Source organism: Panulirus ornatus, chromosome 67, assembly GCF_036320965.1.
Source record: "Panulirus ornatus isolate Po-2019 chromosome 67, ASM3632096v1, whole genome shotgun sequence".
NCBI lineage: Eukaryota > Metazoa > Arthropoda > Malacostraca > Decapoda > Palinuridae > Panulirus > Panulirus ornatus.
The window spans coordinates 14,847,598-14,868,522 of NC_092290.1; the positions used below are offsets into that span (position 1 = coordinate 14,847,598).

Sequence of the window (20,925 nt, forward strand, 5' to 3'; positions counted from 1 at the left end):
ACAGATGACTTAATTATTGCTCTTCTGATAAATTATTTCATATCTAAAGTTTTCTTTCCAGGTATGGTATACTGCTCACATATCTGGGATGGCTCATCCTCTGCCTTTCTGTTAACTAGAGTGGGACCAAAAGCCTCCTATGTCAATACTTCTTCCGGCATCACCTCTCTTCAACCATCCCCTTCCGTACGCAGCGATGATGATGCTCTCACTATCTCTAGCCTACAGGAAACATTTTGACTATTATTCTTTCTAGTTGTCTACAAGTATTCTCACCCCTGAGGTTTGGACCCGTAGCATTCGCTTCTGTGTGGAGACCGATATTCGAAGGTTGTCAGTTATTATGCCTCCTTCCCCACCACGAATGAATAAGCTGTGGAATTTTCTCCCTTCTTCTGTTTTCCCTCTTCTTCATGTAACTTTTCTTGGTTTAAGAGTCATTTCTACAAACACCTGCGGTGTCTTGCTCAAATTTTACTTTATTTTTGCTATATCAGTCACCATAAGAAAGTGAGATAGTTATGGCATAGTGCTATAGAATATGCGAGAATTTGGTGATAAGACATCAAGTGAAGTCGGCTGAGAAGTAGAAAACAGGCTTTGCAGGGGTGAAGATGCATCACATGAAGCAGGAGCACCCGTATAAGGGGGATGTAGGTGTGCCATGGCTCGGAGTGAGTAGGGAATGCCGTTCTATACTTGTGCAGCAGGAGTGACCCGGGCGTTTTACAGTTGCATATCGTGATGTGCTGGAGCTACCGAATATGGAAGTCGGAGACAAGGCACAACAGGAAAACAAGAAGATGAAAAATCTGGGGACTTCTGATAGAGGAGGTGCCCCGAGAACGGCCTGGTTATGGAGTTGCATGGCTAAGAATTTAGGCTCCAGACTTGTACATGTACACCTATTGTCTCTAGCAAGTCAACTGCCCCAGCTGCTTGTCTTCGGTGATGCTCCGGTGTATAAGAGTAGGGAGATCAGGTCATGAAAAACGGTTCTGAGAGGAGACGCTATCCCTCAGTGGAATAGGAGGCATAGCTGATTGATGCAACCTACATGCAGGTGGCTCGTTAGGGTCGAAAACCGCGAGCTCTCTCGTAACTCTATGCCGCTGGACTGTGAAGTTAGGCTGTCCGTGGAAAACAGACGACCCTCCCCAGGAGAGAGAGAGGTCAGGTTAGGTCAGCCACTCAATGCAATAGCTGCAGCAGTGGCCCAGCTGATGATACCGCCTGCACTACATCCTCTTAACACATTGATCTTTTAGTTTCTGATCTTTTTCAATATCACGAACAGTCTCAAAAGGACGCAGTCCTCTGTACATGTTTGAACTTTGTTATCGTAGGCATGTTGTATTCTCTTGTATTTTTTTCTTTATATCATTGGTTCCTGACACTTGCAAGAGTCCTCTTCGAGGCCAAGTCTTAATCGAGTATTTGTAAAGGTTCAGAAATAAGGAAATAAAGAAAGAAATTATTTATGAGATTTAACGGATATGGAAAACTACATTTTCATCCTTTCAGCACGGCCACAGTTATTCCCAACTCCTTCCACAGTGCGACTGAGGGAAACGGAAAATGAAGGTTCAGACTTTGGCAAAATAACCATTAGAAAATGTAAGATATCTTGAGAACTGTACAGCAATGGAAAAGTAATAAAAATAAATGATACCGCCTATATGCTCTGGAAGATGTCATATACTCACTCTGGGTTTAAGTTCCTCTCATTAACAAACAACCAGCATTTCTAAAGGTCCACATGTGGTTGGTTATGGTAATGTATACATTATTAGAATATCAGACATGAAAATGACCCCGAAACTATGTAGAAACAATGAAGGTGGCGGTGGAGGAAGAGGAGAGAAGAACTCATCACAAGAAAATCTCCAGACTTCTCACACACTTTGTCAATATTGTACTTTTTTAACATGTTTAAATACTTTCTCTAACACTTTATTTAAAATAATGATCCACCACTTTTCTAATATCCTTTTCTAAATCAAGTCGTAAGACCAGGGCGATAAATCATGAGATGTGCTTACAGTGACTCGTATATCACGACTGAAGACGTTATCTTTTGTATGGATAAACATGCCATGGCCATTCATTGATTTCAGTTACCGTGGCAATGAAATTGGTAATCTTTTAACATACTAAACTTAAGATACGAAAGACGTGTCCTGCACGGAGTCAGAGAGCCCATGTAATCCTTGTTCCACAAGGAATCGACCGGCCTATAAAAGCTTTGTCCCGTAATGCATTGAAATAGCCACTGGTCTTAGCCGTCACGAAAGCCATGAAAAGGTTGAGAGTTCGTTCAATTTTGTAAGGAGAGAAACATACATCCCAGCGACTCCTTGACTTTCTAGCGTCTAGACAGTAATTATTTGATGTAGAAGCTTGCCGAGATTACATGATCTAGCTAGTGGCAGGGGCACTGCAGAGGAAGGAAATAAAGCAATTACTGCAGCATATGGCGAGTGGGTCATATTTTGAGGTCAAACTAGAGTAAGTTGTGTTGTTTGGACTCGGCACTATCAAGTAATGATGTAAAGCTAGAATTTCTTCAAATGTGAGAGTAGTACTCATTGGAAGAATGATCAAACATATCCATAACTGGTGCAACTGTACGGAAGGAAAGATTTGATTACACCTAAAATAACTCCCAGTTTCTTTCAAGATTACATAGCAAGGTATTTAAGTAATATGTGGTTTTTACAACAGATTAGATGTTCTGGTGATACTAAGAATATATAACGTGTTAAATGGTAGAATTATAAAACTACAAAAGAAGATAAGAAAGCTGTGAGGGGTGTTAGGAGAAGAGAGTTGAGCTGAAACTGGGTTTGGGAGGCTATAACGTAACTGTGCTGTGTTTGGTCCACTGGCATGTCTTTTCCAAATCTTGGAATACAAAAGTAATTGTAACGGGACAAGAAGTAGGTCGAAACAAGAAAGGATGAAGCAGATTTGAAAGAAGTGGATGAAAACTATCCTGAGCTGTCAGCATATATGTGCATGTGTTTATTTCGTGAAGAGATATATTCGTAGGTGAATGGGAAATAGAAATGCAGAGAAGACGAGACAAAGCCCTGAGACACGCCGCCGTCAAAAGGAAAAGGAAAGGAGAGACTGATCCATAAACAATTACGAAGACAGGCCAGCTACACATTAGAAGAGAAAGTGAGCGCGAGAAGCCAACAGAAGAAAGAAATGTAGTAGAAACCGACGCTACACCCAGTCAAAAGTAATCGGTGAATAATACGCTACAGAATGAAATTCCCCAAAGTTTATCAGAGAGGAAGACCAGACATTGGTAGGAGAGGAACAAGAATTCACATGGATATCTCACCTTGCGAAAGCTATGGTGATTATCAAAATGAAGGCCTTGAGACTCAAGATAATTCTGGAAATGGGAATTGAGGAAAATCAAAGACTATTGAAAGAGAGAAGTCAGATAAACAAAACGATACCTAGAAGGGCTTCCACTGCATCTCTTCTTTGGTATAGACTTAATTGATAGGTCCCAAAAAGAATAATATGTGACACAAAAAAACAGTAGTTCCTATGTTCAGAAATACACTCCTTAATAACGAGATGAAGGCTGCTATATCGGACCGTAAAAACAGAAAGTATGAAGAGGCAGAGGAAAGATTAGAGGAAACCATGTATGTTTGTATGTTTTGGACAATCACATGTTTACCAAATGGCGTCCTAGCTTCGTCTCTTCGATGTATATCAACTGACTGTTATATTCCTCTCTTATGTCTCCCCTAATGATGTGATTATTACACGAAAGTGCACTTGGGAACTTTTCGTGTTTCATTTTCCCCGTGGACTCATAGGAATATCTTGATCACGCGCAAAATTGTGATCCTTTCCATCATGGATTCCACAGGGCTCTTCTATTACTTCTCTACAAGCTGTCCTGGACTTTCTCCTTTCGTTACTGCTTTCTCCAAATCGCTAATCAAGGCTCACCAACTGAAGTTACGATTTGGATTCCTTAAGAAATGCCTTGATGAACAAGTGATGCCAAGATCTGTCCTACCTCAACGTTTGTTGCAGCTGTCTGGTCGACCATTTGACCAATTTCAGAATATTATTTTGAAGAAAAATCTTGAATTAAAGAAACTTAAAATGGAGGAGGCTTTACGCATTTCAAGAGAGAAGAAGAGTGCCTTTCAAATGACAATACCGACACATTGGAAGAACCGGATGTTGGACTCTTGCTATGATGAATTAAGGAAAGAACGCAATAGGCTACAAGGGTCACTAAATCGTAAGTTGGACCATCTTATTGAAAACAGCGACGGGACCAAGAACACAAACCCATCTTTTGTGGTAAACCTATCTAATAAACAACTAGATAAAGATTCCTTGTGTGCATAAGGTTATGGTTTAAGTTTTTTATGCTCTAACAGAGAGCCAGCTGTGTTGATGTCACAAAGTCTTTTTGTAACTTAGAAAAATACAGTAATTTAAGTAATGATGATATTAATATCTGCAAGGGTTTAGTGTATACCAGTTTGTCATAAACAGTGGAAGCTAATTGCCCTAAAAGATTCATAAGAGCTATTAACACCTTGAAAAAGACAAGGATATACATATTACTAAACCAGATAAGGCTAACACTGTTGTGATTTTAGACAAAAGTAACTATTTATCTAAAATCAATGATCTTGTAAATGATAACACAACATATTCTAAACTTAGTAACAATCCCTCATAACCAGTTAATTCTCACTTCAATAAAGAAATGAAATTGTTGTTGAAAGGTAACATTTCTCATCAAAAATTTGTCATCTTTGTCCCCTTCATTGCCATATATGTATGGACTTATCAAAACACATAAACAAAATGTTCCAGCAAGACCTATAGTGAGTTCAGTATGCTCCATCACATATAAATTATCAAAATGGTTAGTTTCCTTATTAAGCCCTTTAGTGGGTAAGGTATCAAATTCTAATATCATGAACAATGTAGATTTAGTCAATAAGCTAAACAATATCAACATTAATTTTGATTTCAAACTAGTTAGCTTTGATGTTTCCTCACTTTTCACTAAAGTTCCAGTTGATGACCTTTTAGAATACTTATTTGATGTCTTGGATGATATTCAATTACCTGTTTCAAAGTCTAATTTCATTGAATTGATAAAATTGTGTATAAAAATTTGGTATGAAAATGGGTAACCCTCTTTCACCTGTACTAAGTAATCTTCATATGAAATTTTTTGAAACAAAATTACTAAAGGATATCTTACCTTCTAATGCAATTTGGTTTAGGTATGTAGATGATTTTCTTTGTGTTTGGCCAAGAAATGAAAATTTACAAATATTTCTCCCCTTACTTAACAATTTAGTACCTTCCATCAAATTTACTGTAGAAAATGAAAATAATGGTATGTTGCCATTTTCAGATTGCATGATCCATAGACAAGGAAACAAGTTTAAGTTTAGTATATACAGAAAACCCACCAATGCATGCTCACATATCCATTATCACTCATCTCAACATGACATAGTTAAATTATTATCGTTTCAATCTATGTTTCTAAGGGCATTACGTATTTGCAATCGAGAGTTTATTGATGATGAGTTTGAGAAGATATATTCTATTGGATCTAAGTTAAAGTATCCTAGATCTTTCATTGATGAATCCCTTAAGTTAGCAAAGAAATCATTTTATAGAGTTGAGCCCAAACCTCCCATTGACACCAAGAATCTTTTAGTTCTCCCTTTTAATGGTAATTTCACTTTGCTTCCCATGTTGCTTAAATCCTTTAATGTAAATGTTGCCTTTAGCAACAATAATACTATAAAGAATATCTTAATCAGGAATTCACCAGAAAATTCTCTTGGTTGCATCTACAAAGTTCCTTGTGGAAACTGTGATAAATTATATGTTGGTCAGACTGGTAAGGATCTTTCTGTTAGACTTAAGCAACATAAATATGGTATAATAACGGGACAAGAATCAAATGCCTTGTTTAATCATGTTAAAAACCATGATCATTGTATTGACTGGAGTAACGCCATCTCAGTTGTTAACTCTAAATCTATTACCAAGAGAAATATCATTGAATCTTCTATTATTAGATACACAAAGAATTATAATCTTAATATTAGTGATGGTCTGTACAAATTAGATAACTTTATTGTTGATAAGATTTGTAAAATGCTAAGTTTATGAACGCTCGTTGTATGTTTTGGACAATCACATGTTTACCAAATGGCGTCCTAGCTTGGTCTCTTCGATGTATATCAACTGACTGTTATATTCCTCTCTTGTGTCTCCCCTGATGATGTGATTAAACACGAAAGTGCACTTGGGAACTTTTCGTGTTTCATTTTCCCCGTGGACTCTTAGGAATATCTTCATCACGCTCAAAATTGTGATCCTCTCCAATATATATATATATATATATATATTAAGAATATATGGTGTGGGAGGAAAGTTGTTAGAAGCAGTGAAAAATTTTTATCGAGGATGTAAGGCATGTGTACGTGTAGGAAGAGAGGAAAGTGATTGGTTCTCAGTGAATGTAGGTTTGCGGCAGGGGTGTGTGATGTCTCCATGGTTGTTTAATTTGTTTATGGATGGGGTTGTTAGGGAGGTAAATGCAAGAGTTTTGGAAAGAGGGGCAAGTATGAAGTCTGTTGGGGATGAGAGAGCTTGGGAAGTGAATCAGTTGTTGTTCGCTGATGATACAGCGCTGGTGGCTGATTCATGTGAGAAACTGCAGAAGCTGGTGACTGAGTTTGGTAAAGTGTGTGGAAGAAGAAAGTTAAGAGTAAATGTGAATAAGAGCAAGGTTATTAGGTACAGTAGGGTTGAGGGTCAAGTCAATTGGGAGGTGAGTTTGAATGGAGAAAAACTGGAGGAAGTGAAGTGTTTTAGATATCTGGGAGTGGATCTGGCAGCGGATGGAACCATGGAGCGGAAGTGGATCATAGGATGGGGGAGGGGGCGAAAATTCTGGGGGCCTTGAAGAATGTGTGGAAGTCGAGAACATTATCTCGGAAAGCAAAAATGGGTATGTTTGAAGGAATAGTGGTTCCAACAATGTTGTATGGTTGCGAGGCGTGGGCTATGGATAGAGTTGTGCGCAGGAGGATGGATGTGCTGGAAATGAGATGTTTGAGGACAATGTGTGGTGTGAGGTGGTTTGATCGAGTGAGTAACGTAAGGGTAAGAGAGATGTGTGGAAATAAAAAGAGCGTGGTAGAGAGAGCAGAAGAGGGTGTTTTAAAATGGTTTGGTCACATGGAGAGAATGAGTGAGGAAAGATTGACCAAGAGGATATATGTGTCGGAGGTGGAGGGAACGAGGAGAAGAGGGAGACCAAATTGGAGGTGGAAAGATGGAGTGAAAAAGATTTTGTGTGATCGGGGCCTGAACACGCAGGAGGGTGTAAGGAGGGCAAGGAATAGAGTGAATTGGAGCGATGTGGTATACAGGGGTTGACGTGCTGTCAGTGGAGTGAATCAGGGCATGTGAAGCGTCTGGGGTAAACCATGGAAAGTATAAAAAAAGTATAAAAAAAGTATAAAGTATAACAAAGTATAAAAAAAAAAAAAAGAAAAAAAAAATATATATATATATATATATATATATATATATATATATATATATATATATATATATATATATATATATATATATATATATATATGTATATATATATACATATATATATACATATATATGTATATATATATATATATATATATATATATATATATATATATATATATATATATATATATATATATATATATATATATATATATATATATATATATACATATATATATATATATATATATATATATATATATATATATATATATATATATATATATAAATATATATATATATATATCTTTCTTTCTTTCTTTCATACTATTCGCCATTTCCCGCATTAGCGGAAACAGACGAAAGAAATGGCCCAACCCCCCCCATACACATGTACATACACACGTCCACACACGGAAATATACATACCTACACAGCTTTCCATGGTTTACCCCGGACGCTTCACATGCCTTGATTCAATCCACTGACAGCACGTCAACCCCTGTATACCACATCGCTCCAATTCACTCTATTCCTTGCCCTCCTTTCACCCTCCTGCATGTTCAGGCCCCGATCACACAAAATCCTTTTCACTCCATCTTTCCACCTCCAATTTGGTCTCCCTCTTCTCCTCGTTCCCTCCACCTCCGACACATATATCCTCTTGGTCAATCTTTCCTCACTCATTCTCTCCATGTGCCCAAACCATTTCAAAACACCCTCTTCTGCTCTCTCAACCACGCTCTTTTTATTTCCACACATCTCTCTTACCCTTACGTTACTTACTCGATCAAACCACCTCACACCACACATTGTCCTCAAACATCTCATTTCCAGCACATCCATCCTCCTGCGCACAACTCTATCCATAGCCCACGCCTCGCAACCATACAACATTGTTGGAACTACTATTCCTTCAAACATACCCATTTTTGCTTTCCGGGATAATGTTCTCGACTTCCACACATTCTTCAAGGCTCCCAAAATTTTCGCCCCCTCCCCCACCCTATGATCCACTTCCGCTTCCATGGTTCCATCCGCTGACAGATCCACTCCCAGATATCTAAAACACTTCACTTCCTCCAGTTTTTCTCCATTCAAACTCACCTCCCAATTGACTTGACCCTCAACCCTACTGTACCTAATAACCTTGCTCTTATTCACATTTACTCTTAACTTTCTTCTTCCACACACTTTACCAAACTCCGTCACCAGCTTCTGCAGTTTCTCACATGAATCCGCCACCAGCGCTGTATCATCAGCGAACAACAACTGACTCACTTCCCAAGCTCTCTCATCCCCAACAGACTTCATACTTGCCCCTCTTTCCAAGACTCTTGCATTTACCTCCCTAACAACCCCATCCATAAACAAATTAAACAACCATGGAGACATCACACACCCCTGCCGCAAACCTACATTCACTGAGAACCAATCACTTTCCTCTCTTCCTACACGTACACATGCCTTACATCCTCGATAAAAACTTTTCACTGCTTCTAACAACTTGCCTCCCACACCATATATTCTTAATACCTTCCACAGAGCATCCCTATCAACTCTATCATATGCCTTCTCCAGATCCATAAATGCTATATACAAATCCATTTGCTTTTCTAAGTATTTCTCACATACATTCTTCAAAGCAAACACCTGATCCACACATCCTCTACCACTTCTGAAACCACACTGCTCTTCCCCAATCTGATGCTCTGTACATGCCTTCACCCTCTCAATCAATACCCTCCCATATAATTTACCAGGAATACTCAACAAACTTATACCTCTGTAATTTGAGCACTCACTCTTATCCCCTTTGCCTTTGTACAATGGCACTATGCACGCATTCCGCCAATCCTCAGGCACCTCACCATGAGTCATACATACATTAAATAACCTTACCAACCAGTCAACAATACAGTCACCCCCTTTTTTAATAAATTCCACTGCAATACCATCCAAACCTGCTGCCTTGCCGGCTTTCATCTTCCGCAAAGCTTTTACTACCTCTTCTCTGTTTACCAAATCATTTTCCCTAACCCTCTCACTTTGCACACCACCTCGACCAAAACACCCTATATCTGCCACTCTGTCATCAGACACATTCAACAAACCTTCAAAATACTCATTCCATCTCCTTCTCACATCACCACTACTTGTTATCACCTCCCCATTTACGCCCTTCACTGAAGTTCCCATTTGCTCCCTTGTCTTACGCACCCTATTTACCTCCTTCCAGAACATCTTTTTATTCTCCCTAAAATTTACTGATAGTCTCTCACCCCAACTCTCATTTGCCCTTTTTTTCACCTCTTGCACCTTTCTCTTGACCTCCTGTCTCTTTCTTTTATACTTCTCCCACTCAATTGCATTTTTTCCCTGCAAAAATCGTCCAAATGCCTCTCTCTTCTCTTTCACTAATACTCTTACTTCTTCATCCCACCACTCACTACCCTTTCTAAACAGCCCACCTCCCACTCTTCTCATGCCACAAGCATCTTTTGCGCAATCCATCACTGATTCCCTAAATACATCCCATTCCTCCCCCACTCCCCTTACTTCCATTGTTCTCACCTTTTTCCATTCTGTACACAGTCTCTCCTGATACTTCTTCACACAGGTCTCCTTCCCAAGCTCACTTACTCTCAGCACCTTCTTCACCCCAACATTCACTCTTCTTTTCTGAAAACCCATACTAATCTTCACCTTAGCCTCCACAAGATAATGATCAGACATCCCTCCAGTTGCACCTCTCAGCACATTGACATCCAAAAGTCTCTCTTTCGCACGCCTGTCAATTAACACGTAATCCAATAACGCTCTCTGGCCATCTCTCCTACCTACATAAGTATACTTATGTATATCTCGCTTTTTAAACCAGGTATTCCCAATCATCAGTCCTTTTTCAGCACATAAATCTACAAGCTCTTCACCATTTCCATTTACAACACTGAACACCCCATGCATACCAATTATTCCCTCAACTGCCCCATTACTCACCTTTGCATTCAAATCACCCATCACTATAACCCGGTCTCGTGCATCAAAACCGCTAACACACTCATTTAGCTGCTCCCAAAACACTTGCCTCTCATGATCTTTCTTCTCATGCCCAGGTGCATATGCACCAATAATCACCCACCTCTCTCCATCAACTTTCAATTTCACCCATATTATATATATATATATATATATATATATATATATATATATATATATATATATATATATATATATATATAGCGTGGGCTGTGGATGGAGTTGTGCGCGGGAGGGTGGATGTGCTGGAGGTGAGGTGTTTGGGGACGGTGTGTGGTGTGGGGTGGTTTGATCGAGTGAGTGACGTAGGGGTGGGAGAGATGTGTGGAAGTGGGGAGAGCGTGGTTGAGAGAGCAGAGGAGGGTGTTTTGAGGTGGTTTGGGCGCATGGAGGGGATCAGTGGGGGGGGGTTGGCCGGGAGGATGTGTGTGTCGGGGGTGGGGGGAACGAGGAGAGGGGGGAGACCGGGTTGGGGGTGGAGGGATGGAGTGAGAGGGATTTTGTGTGATCGGGGGCTGTGCATGCGGGAGGGTGAGGGGAGGTCGGGGAGTGGGGTGGGTTGGAGCGGTGTGGTGTGCCGGGGTTGACGTGCTGTCGGTGGATTGAGGCGGGGCGTGTGGGGCGTCTGGGGTAAACTATGGAAAGCTGTGTAGGTATGTATATTTGCGTGTGTGGACGTATGTATATACATGTGTATGGGGGGGGTTGGGCCATTTCTTTCGTCTGTTTCCTTGCGCTACCTCGCAAACGCGGGAGACAGCGACAAAGTATAATAATAATAAAAAAAAAATATATATATATATATATATATATATATTTATATATATATATATATATATATATATATATATATATATATATATATATATATATATATATATATATATATATATATATATATATATATATATGGAGCGAGGGGCTGGAAATCCTCCCCTCTCTGATTTTTTTTTCTTTGTGTTTCAAAAGAAAGAACAGAGAAGGGGCCAGGTGAGGGTATTGCCTCAAAGGTCCAGTCCTCTGTTCTTAACGCTACTTCGCTAATGCGGGAAATGGCGAATAGTATTAAAAAAAAAAAAAGATATATATATATATATATATATATATATATATATATATATATATATATATATATATATATATATATATATATAAATATATATATATATATATATATATATATATATATATATATATATATATATATATATATATATATATATATATATATATATATATATATATATATATATATATATATATATATATATATATATATATATATATATATATATATATATATATATATTATCCCTGGGGATAGGGGAGAAAGAATACTTCCCACGTATTCCCTGCGTGTCGTAGAAGGCGACTAAAAGGGGAGGGAGCGGGGGGCTGGAAATCCTCCCCTCTCGTTTTTTTTTGATTTTCCAAAAGAAGGAACAGAGAACGAGGCCAGGTGAGGATATTCCCTCAGAGGCCCAGTCCTCTGTTCTTAACGCTACCTTGCTAATGCGGGAAATGGCGAATAGTATGAAAGATATATATATATATTCCCTGGGGATAGGGGAGAAAGAATACTTCCCACGTATTCCCTGCATGTCGTAGAAGGCGACTAAAAGGAAAGGGAGCGGGGGGCTGGAAATCCTCCCCTCTCTCTTTTTTTTTTTTTTCCAAAGGAAGGAACAGAGAAGGGGGCTGGACGAGGATGTTTCCTCAAAGGCCCAGTCCTCTGTTCTTAACGCTACCTCGCTGATGCGGGAAATGGCAAATAGTATGAAAAAAAAATATATATATATTTTTTTTTTTTTTTTTTTATACTTTGTCGCTGTCTCCCGCGTTTGCGAGGTAGCGCAAGGAAACAGACGAAAGAAATGGCCCAACCCCCCCCCCCCCATACACATGTATATACATACGTCCACACACGCAAATATACATACCTACACAGCTTTCCATGGTTTACCCCAGACGCTTCACATGCCTTGCTTCAATCCACTGACAGCACGTCAACCCCGGTATACCACATCGCTCCAATTCACCCTCTTCTGCTCTCTCAACCACGCTCTTTTTATTTCCACACATCTCTCTTACCCTTACGTTACTCACTCGATCAAACCACCTCACACCACACATTGTCCTCAAACATCTCATTTCCAGCACATCCATCCTCCTGCGCACAACTCTATCTATAGCCCACGCCTCGCAACCATACAACATTGTTGGAACCACTATTCCTTCAAACATACCCATTTTTGCTTTCCGAGATAATGTTCTCGACTTCCACACATTCTTCAAGGCTCCCAGGATTTTCGCCCCCTCCCCCACCCTATGATCCACTTCCGCTTCCATGGTTCCATCCGCTGCCAGATCCACTCCCAGATATCTAAAACACTTCACTTCCTCCTGTTTTTCTCCATTCAAACTCACCTCCCAATTGACTTGACCCTCAACCCTACTGTACCTAATAACCTTGCTCTTATTCACATTTACTCTTAACTTTCTTCTTCTACACACTTTTCCAAACTCAGTCACCAGCTTTTGCAGTTTCTCACATGAATCAGCCACCAGCGCTGTATCATCAGCGAACAACAACTGACTCACTTCCCAAGCTCTCTCATCCCCAACAGACTTCATACTTGCCCCTCTTTCCAAAACTCTTGCATTTACCTCCCTGACAACCCCATCCATAAACAAATTAAACAACCATGGAGACATCACACACCCCTGCCGCAAACCTACATTCACAGAGAACCAATCACTTTCCTCTCTTCCTACACGTACACATGCCTTACATCCTCGATAAAAACTTTTCACTGCTTCTAACAACTTTCCTCCCATATATATATATGTATATATATATATATATATATATATATATATATATATATATATATATATATATATATATATATATATATATATATATATATATATATATATATATATATGTATGTATATATAGAGGAGAAGGAATACTTCCCACGTATTCCCTGCGTGTCGTAGAAGGTGACAAAAAAGGGGAGGGAGCGGGGGGCTGGAGATCCTCCCCTCTCATATTTTTTTTTTTTTTTTTCAAAAGAAGGAACAGTGAAGGGGGCCAGGTGAGGATATTCCTTCAGAGGCCCAGTCCTCTGTTCTTAACGCTACCACGCTAACGCGGGAAATGGCGAATAGTATGAAAAAAAAGTATAAATGTATATATATATATATATTTTTTTTCCGTACTATTCGACATCTCCCGCGTTGACGAATTAGCGTTAAGAACAGAAGACAGAGCCGTTGAGGGAATATCCTCGCCTGGCCCTCCTTCTCTATATCCTCCTTTTCAAAAATTAAAAACGAGAGACGATTTCCAGCCCCCCGCTCCCTCCCCTTTAATTGCCTTCTACGACACGCAGGGAATACGTGGGAAGTAGAGGATGTGTGGATCAGGTGTTTGCTTTGAAGAATGTATGTGAGAAATACTTAGAAAAGCAAATGGATTTGTATGTAGCATTTATGGATCTGGAGAAGGCATATGATAGAGTTGATAGAGATGCTCTGTGGAAGGTATTAAGAATATATGGTGTGGGAGGAAAGTTGTTAGAAGCAGTGAAAAGTTTTTATCGAGGATGTAAGGCATGTGTACGTGTAGGAAGAGAGGAAAGTGATTGGTTCTCAGTGAATGTAGGTTTGCGGCAGGGGTGTGTGATGTCTCCATGGTTGTTTAATTTGTTTATGGATGGGGTTGTTAGGGAGGTAAATGCAAGAGTCCTGGAAAGAGGGGCAAGTATGAAGTCCGTTGGGGATGAGAAAGCTTGGGAAGTGAGTCAGTTGTTGTTCGCTGATGATACAGCGCTGGTGGCTGATTCATGTGAGAAACTGCAGAAGCTGGTGATTGAGTTTGGTAAAGTGTGTGGAAGAAGTAAGTTAAGAGTAAATGTGAATAAGAGCAAGGTTATTAGGTACAGTAGGGTTGAGGGTCAAGTCAATTGGGAGGTGAGTTTGAATGGAGAAAAACTGGAGGAAGTGAAGTGTTTTAGATATCTGGGAGTGGATCTGTCAGCGGATGGAACCATGGAAGCGGAAGTGGATCATAGGGTGGGGGAGGGGGCGAAAATTTTGGGAGCCTTGAAAAATGTGTGGAAGTCGAGAACATTATCTCGGAAAGCAAAAATGGGTATGTTTGAAGGAATAGTGGTTCCAACAATGTTGTATGGTTGCGAGGCGTGGGCTATGGATAGAGTTGTGCGCGGGAGGATGGATGTGCTGGAAATGAGATGTTTGAGGACAATGTGTGGTGTGAGGTGGTTTGATCGAGTAAGTAACGTAAGGGTAAGAGAGATGTGTGTAAATAAAAAGAGCGTGGTTGAGAGAGCAGAAGAGGGTGTTTTGAGGTGGTTTGGGCACATGGAGAGAATGAGTGAGGAAAGATTGACCAAGAGGATATATGTGTCGGAGGTGGAGGGAACGAGGAGAAGAGGGAGACCAAATTGGAGGTGGAAAGATGGAGTGAAAAAGATTTTGTGTGATCGGGGCCTGAACATGCAGGAGGGTGAAAGGAGGGCAAGGAATAGAGTGAATTGGAGCGATGTGGTATACAGGGGTTGACCTGCTGTCGGTGGATTGAATCAAGGCATGTGAAGCGTCTGGGGTAAACCATGGAAAGCTGTGTAGGTATGTATATTTGCGTGTGTGGACGTGTGTATGTACATGTGTGTGGGGGGGGGGGGGGGGGTTAGGCCATTTCTTTCGTCTGTTTCCTTGCGCTACCTCGCAAACGCGGGAGACAGCGACAAAGTATAAAAAAAAAAGAATATATATATATATATATATATATATGTATTTATTTTTTTTTTGGCCCTGTCGCTGTCTCCCGCGTTTGCGAGGTAGCGCAAGGAAACAGACTAAAGAAATGACCCAACCCACCCCATACACATGTATATACATACACGTCCACATACGCAAATATACATACCTACACAGCTTTCCATGGTTTACCCCAGACGCTTCACATGCCCTGATTCAATCCACTGACAGCACGTCAACCCCGGTATACCACATCGATCCAATTCACTCTATTCCTTGCCCGCCTTTCACCCTCCTGCATGTTCAGGCCCTGATCACACAAAATCTTTTTCACTCCATCTTTCCACCTCCAATTTGGTCTCCCACTTCTCCTCGTTCCCTCCACCTCCGACACATATATCCTCTTGGTCAATCTTTCCTCACTCATTCTCTCCATGTGCCCAAACCATTTCAAAACACACTCTTCTGCTCTCTGAACCACACTCTTTTTATTTCCACACATCTCTCTTACTCTTACGGTACTTGATCAAACCACCTCACACCACACATTGTCCTCAAACATCTCATTTCCAGCACATCCATCCTCCTGCTCACAACTCTATCCATAACCCACGCCTCGCAACAATACAACATTGTTGGAACCACTATCCCTTCAAACATAACCATTTTTCCTTTCCGAGATAATGTTCTCGACTTCCACACATTCTTCAAGGCTCCCAGGATTTTCGCCCCCTCCCCCACCCTATGATCCACTTCCGCTTCCATGGTTCCATCCGCTGCCAGATCCACTCCGAGATATCTAAAACACTTTACTTCCTCCAGTTTTTCTCCATTCAAACTACCTCCCAATTGACTTGACCCTCAACCCAACTGTACCTAATTACCTTGCTCTTATTCACATTTACTCTTAACTTTCTTCTTTCACAAACTTTACCAAATTCAGTCACCAGCTTCTGCAGTTTCTCACATGAATCAGCCACCAGCGCTGTATCATCAGCGAACAACAACTGACTCACTTCCCAAGCTCTCTCATCCCCAACGGACTTCATACTTGACCCTCTTTCCAAAACTCTTGCATTCACCTCCCTAACAACCCCATCAATAAACAAATTAAACAACCACGGAGACATCACACACCCGTGCCGCAAACCTACATTCACTGAGAACCAATCACTTTCCTCTCTTCCTACACGTACACATGCCTTACATCCTCGATAAAAACTTTTCACTGCTTCTAACAACTTGCCTCCCACACCATATATTCTTAATACCTTCCACAGAGCATCTCTATCAACGCTATCATATGCCTTCTCCAGATCCATAAATGCTACATACAAATCCATTTGCTTTTCTAAGTATTTCTCACATACATTCTTCAAAGCAAACACCTGATCCGCACATCATCTACCACTTCTGAAACCACACTGCTCTTCCCCAATCTGATGCTCTGTACATGCCTTCACCCTCTCAATCAATACCCTCCCATATAATTTACCAGGAATACTCAACAAACTTATACCTCTGTAATTTGAGCACTCACTCTTATCCCCTTTGCCTTTGTACAATGGCACTATGCACGCATTCCGCTAATCTTCAGGCACCTCACCATGAGTCATACATACATTAAATAACCTTACCAACCAGTCAATAATACAGTCACCCCCTTCTTTAATAAATTCCACTGCAATACCATCCAAACCTGCTGCCTTGCCGGCTTTCATCTTCCGCAAAGCTTTTACTACCTCTTCTCTGTTTACCAAATCATTTTCCCTAACCCTCTCACTTTGCACACCACCTCGACCAAAACACCCTATATCTGCGACTCTATCATCAAACACATTCAACAAACCGTCAAAATAATCACTCCATTTCCTTCTGACATCACCAGTACTTGTTATCACCTCCCCATTTGCGCCCTTCACTGAAGTTCCCATTTGCTCCCTTGTCTTACGCACTTTATTTACCTCCTTCCAGAACAACTTTTTATTCTCCCTAAAATTTAATGATACTCTCTCACCCCAACTCTCATTTGCCCTCTTTTTCACCTCTTGCACCTTTCTCTTGACCTCCTGTCTCTTTCTTTTATACATCTCCCACTCAAATGCATTTTTTCCCTGCAAAAATCGTCCAAATGCCTCTCTCTTCTCTTTCACTAATACTCTTACTTCTTCATCCCACCACTCACTACCCTTTCTAATCAACCCACCTCCCACTCTTCTCATGCCACAAGCATCTTTTGCGCAATCCATCACTGATTCCCTAAATACATCCCATTCCTCCCCCACTCCCCTTACTTCCATTGTTCTCACCTTTTTCCATTTTTACTCAGTCTCTCCTGGTACTTCCTCACACAAGTCTCCTTCCCAAGCTCACTTACTCTCACCACCCTCTTCACCCCAACATTCACTCTTCTTTTCTGAAAACCCATACAAATCTTCACCTTAGCCTCCACAAGATAATGATCAGACATCCCTCCAGTTGCACCTCTCAGCACATTAACATCCAAAAGTCTCTCTTTCGCGCGCCTATCAATTAACACGTAACCCAATAACGCTCTCTGGCCATCTCTCCTACTTACATACGTATACTTATGTATATCTCGCTTTTTAAACCAGGTATTCCCAATCACCAGTCCTTTTTCAGCACATAAATCTACAAGCTCTTCACCATTTCCATTTACAACACTGAACACCCCATGTATACCAATTATTCCCTCAACTGCCACATTACTCACCTTTGCATTCAAATCACCCATCACTATAACCCGGTCTCGTGCATCAAAACCACTAAGACACTCATTCAGCTGCTCCCAAAACACTTGCCTCTCATGATCTTTCTTCTCATGCCCAGGTGCATATGCACCAATAATCACCCATCTCTCTCCATCAACTTTCAGTTTTACCCATATTAATCGAGAATTTACTTTCTTATATTCTATCACATACTCCCACAACTCCTGTTTCAGGAGTACTGCTACTCATTCCCTTGCTCTTGTCCTCTCACTAACCCCTGAATTTACTCCCAAGACATTCCCAAACCACTCTTCCCCTTTACCCTTGAGCTTCGTTTCACTCAGAGCCAAAACATCCAGGTTCCTTTCCTCAAACATACTACCTATCGCTCCTTTTTTCACATCTTGGTTACATCCGCACACATTTAGACACCCCAGTCTGAGCCTTCGAGGAGGATGAGCACTCCCCGCGTGACTCCTTCTGTTTCCCATTTTAGAAAGTTAAAAAATACAAGGAGGGGAGGATTTCTGGCCCCACGCTCCCGTCCCCTCTAGTCGCCTTCTACGACACCCGAGGAATGCGTGGGAAGTATTCTTTCACCCCTATCCCCAGGGATAATATATATATATATATATATATATATATATATATATATATATATATATATATATATATATATATATATATATATATATATATATATATATATATATATATATATATATACATACACACACACACGCACATATACACACACACACACATATACATATATATACATATGAAAAAAGTAAGAAATAATTTAGAAAACTGAAACTTCTAGCTTGAAATGAAATGAGAAAATGAATATCACATAATGGTTCAACCTCTGGCTATGAAAAAGGGAAATGTATAATTTATTTACACAAACGTCAATAGTTGTTCTCATCAATTTAACCACTGTATCAATAAGCTTCAATGTCTAAGCTACATTTTTTTTTCCAATTTCACTATTTTCTTGTCAAAGCACCATGTATGAAAACTATCACTCCAGTAACACAACTATAAACATTTACTTCCCCTTTAAAAAAGTTCTGGGGAAGTCTGTCTCGATACACTGCGGGACACTCTACCACCTGGCGAGGTTTGTGTTGCAATGGTTCTTGATTCACAAACGTAGTAGCATCACTGGTGGGCGGAAGAACATTCTTGTAACCACAGCAAGGATCACAGTCCGTGCAACTCCATTATGATGGTTCTCCATTATGATGGTTCTTCTCCTGCTGGCCAAATCCTGCTTCAGCTTGTAATCCTTGCTGGTTGATGGCGATTTTTGACCCCCAGAGTGTTCTCTACGGCCTAATTCCACTTGGAAATTCCTTGGACAATGCTGGTCATTTCCGTCTCTTGTTCATGACCTTTATATGATGTCTTGACACACGATGATCTTGATGAGGGACGATACAGTTGACGAAGTTCTTGTGTGCTGGAGACTGTCAGACGTGTAACAACTCAGTATTATAAAATTGGTGCACATGGCGATCTAGTCGACCCAAGAGGGCGGAGCCCCTGCTTTGATCATTTGAATCTAGCCATATATATATTATATAATATATATATATATATATATATATATATATATATATATATATATATATATATATATATATATATATATATATATATATATATATATATATATATATATATATATATATATATATATATATATATTTATAATTTTCCAAAGAAGGGACAGAGAAGGGGGCCAGGTGAGGATATTCCCCCAAAGGCCCAGTCCTATGTTCTTAAGGCTACCTTCCTAATGCGGGATATGGCGAATAGTCTGAAAACAATATATATATATATATATATATATATATATATATATATATATATATATATATATATGCATAAGATATACATAAGATATATATAAATGTCTTGGGAGTAAAGTCAGGAGTTAGTGAGAGGACAAGAGCAAGGGAAGGAGTAGCACTACTCCTGAAACAGGAGTTGTGAGAGTATGTGATAGAATGTAAGAAAGTAAATTCTTGATTAATATGGGTAAAACTGAAAGTTGATGGAGAGAGATGGGTGATTATCGGTGCATATGCACCTGGGCATGAGAAGAAAGATCATGAGAGTCAAGTGTTTTGGGAGCAGCTGAATGAGTGTGTTAGTGGCTTTGATGCACGAGACCGGGTTATAGTGATGGGTGATTTGAATGCAAAGGTGAGTAATGTGGCAGTTGAGGGAATAATTGGTATACATGGGGTGTTCAGTGTTGTAAATGGAAATGGTGAAGAGCTTGTAGATTTATGTGCTGAAAAAGGACTGATGATTGGGAATACCTGGTTTAAAAAGCGAGTTATACATAAGTATACTTATGTAAGTAGGAGAGATGGCCAGAGAGCGTTATTGGCTTACGTGTTAATTGACAGGCGCGCGAAAGAGAGACTTTTGGATGTTAATGTGCTGAGAGGTGCAACTGGAGGGATGTCTGATCATTATCTTGTGGAGGCTAAGGTGAAGATTTGTATGGGTTTTCAGAAAAGAAGAGTGAATGTTGGGGTGAAGAGGGTGGTGAGAGTAAGTGAGCTTGGGAAGGAGACTTGTGTGAGGAAGTACCAGGAGAGACTGAGTACAGAATGGAAAAAGGTGAGAACAATGGAAGTAAGGGGAGTGGGGGAGGAATGGGATGTATTTAGGGAATCAGTGATGGATAGCGCTAAAGATGCTTGTGGCATGAGAAGAGTGGGAGGTGGGTTGATTAGAAAGGGTAGTGAGTGGTGGGATGAAGAAG

General features: G+C 40.1%; 1 protein-coding gene across 1 annotated transcript in view; it reads left to right on the forward strand.

The window, feature by feature from the left end:
• The first annotated feature begins 614 nt into the window (after nt 1-614).
• Nucleotides 615-20,925, forward strand: part of LOC139747131 (ionotropic receptor 21a-like) — a 199,244-nt gene continuing 178,933 nt past the window's right edge. Inside the window, exon 1 of the mRNA XM_071659047.1 lies at nt 615-674. Within this exon, the coding sequence (XP_071515148.1) occupies nt 615-674 (60 nt within the window). The remainder of the gene's footprint in view (nt 675-20,925) is intronic.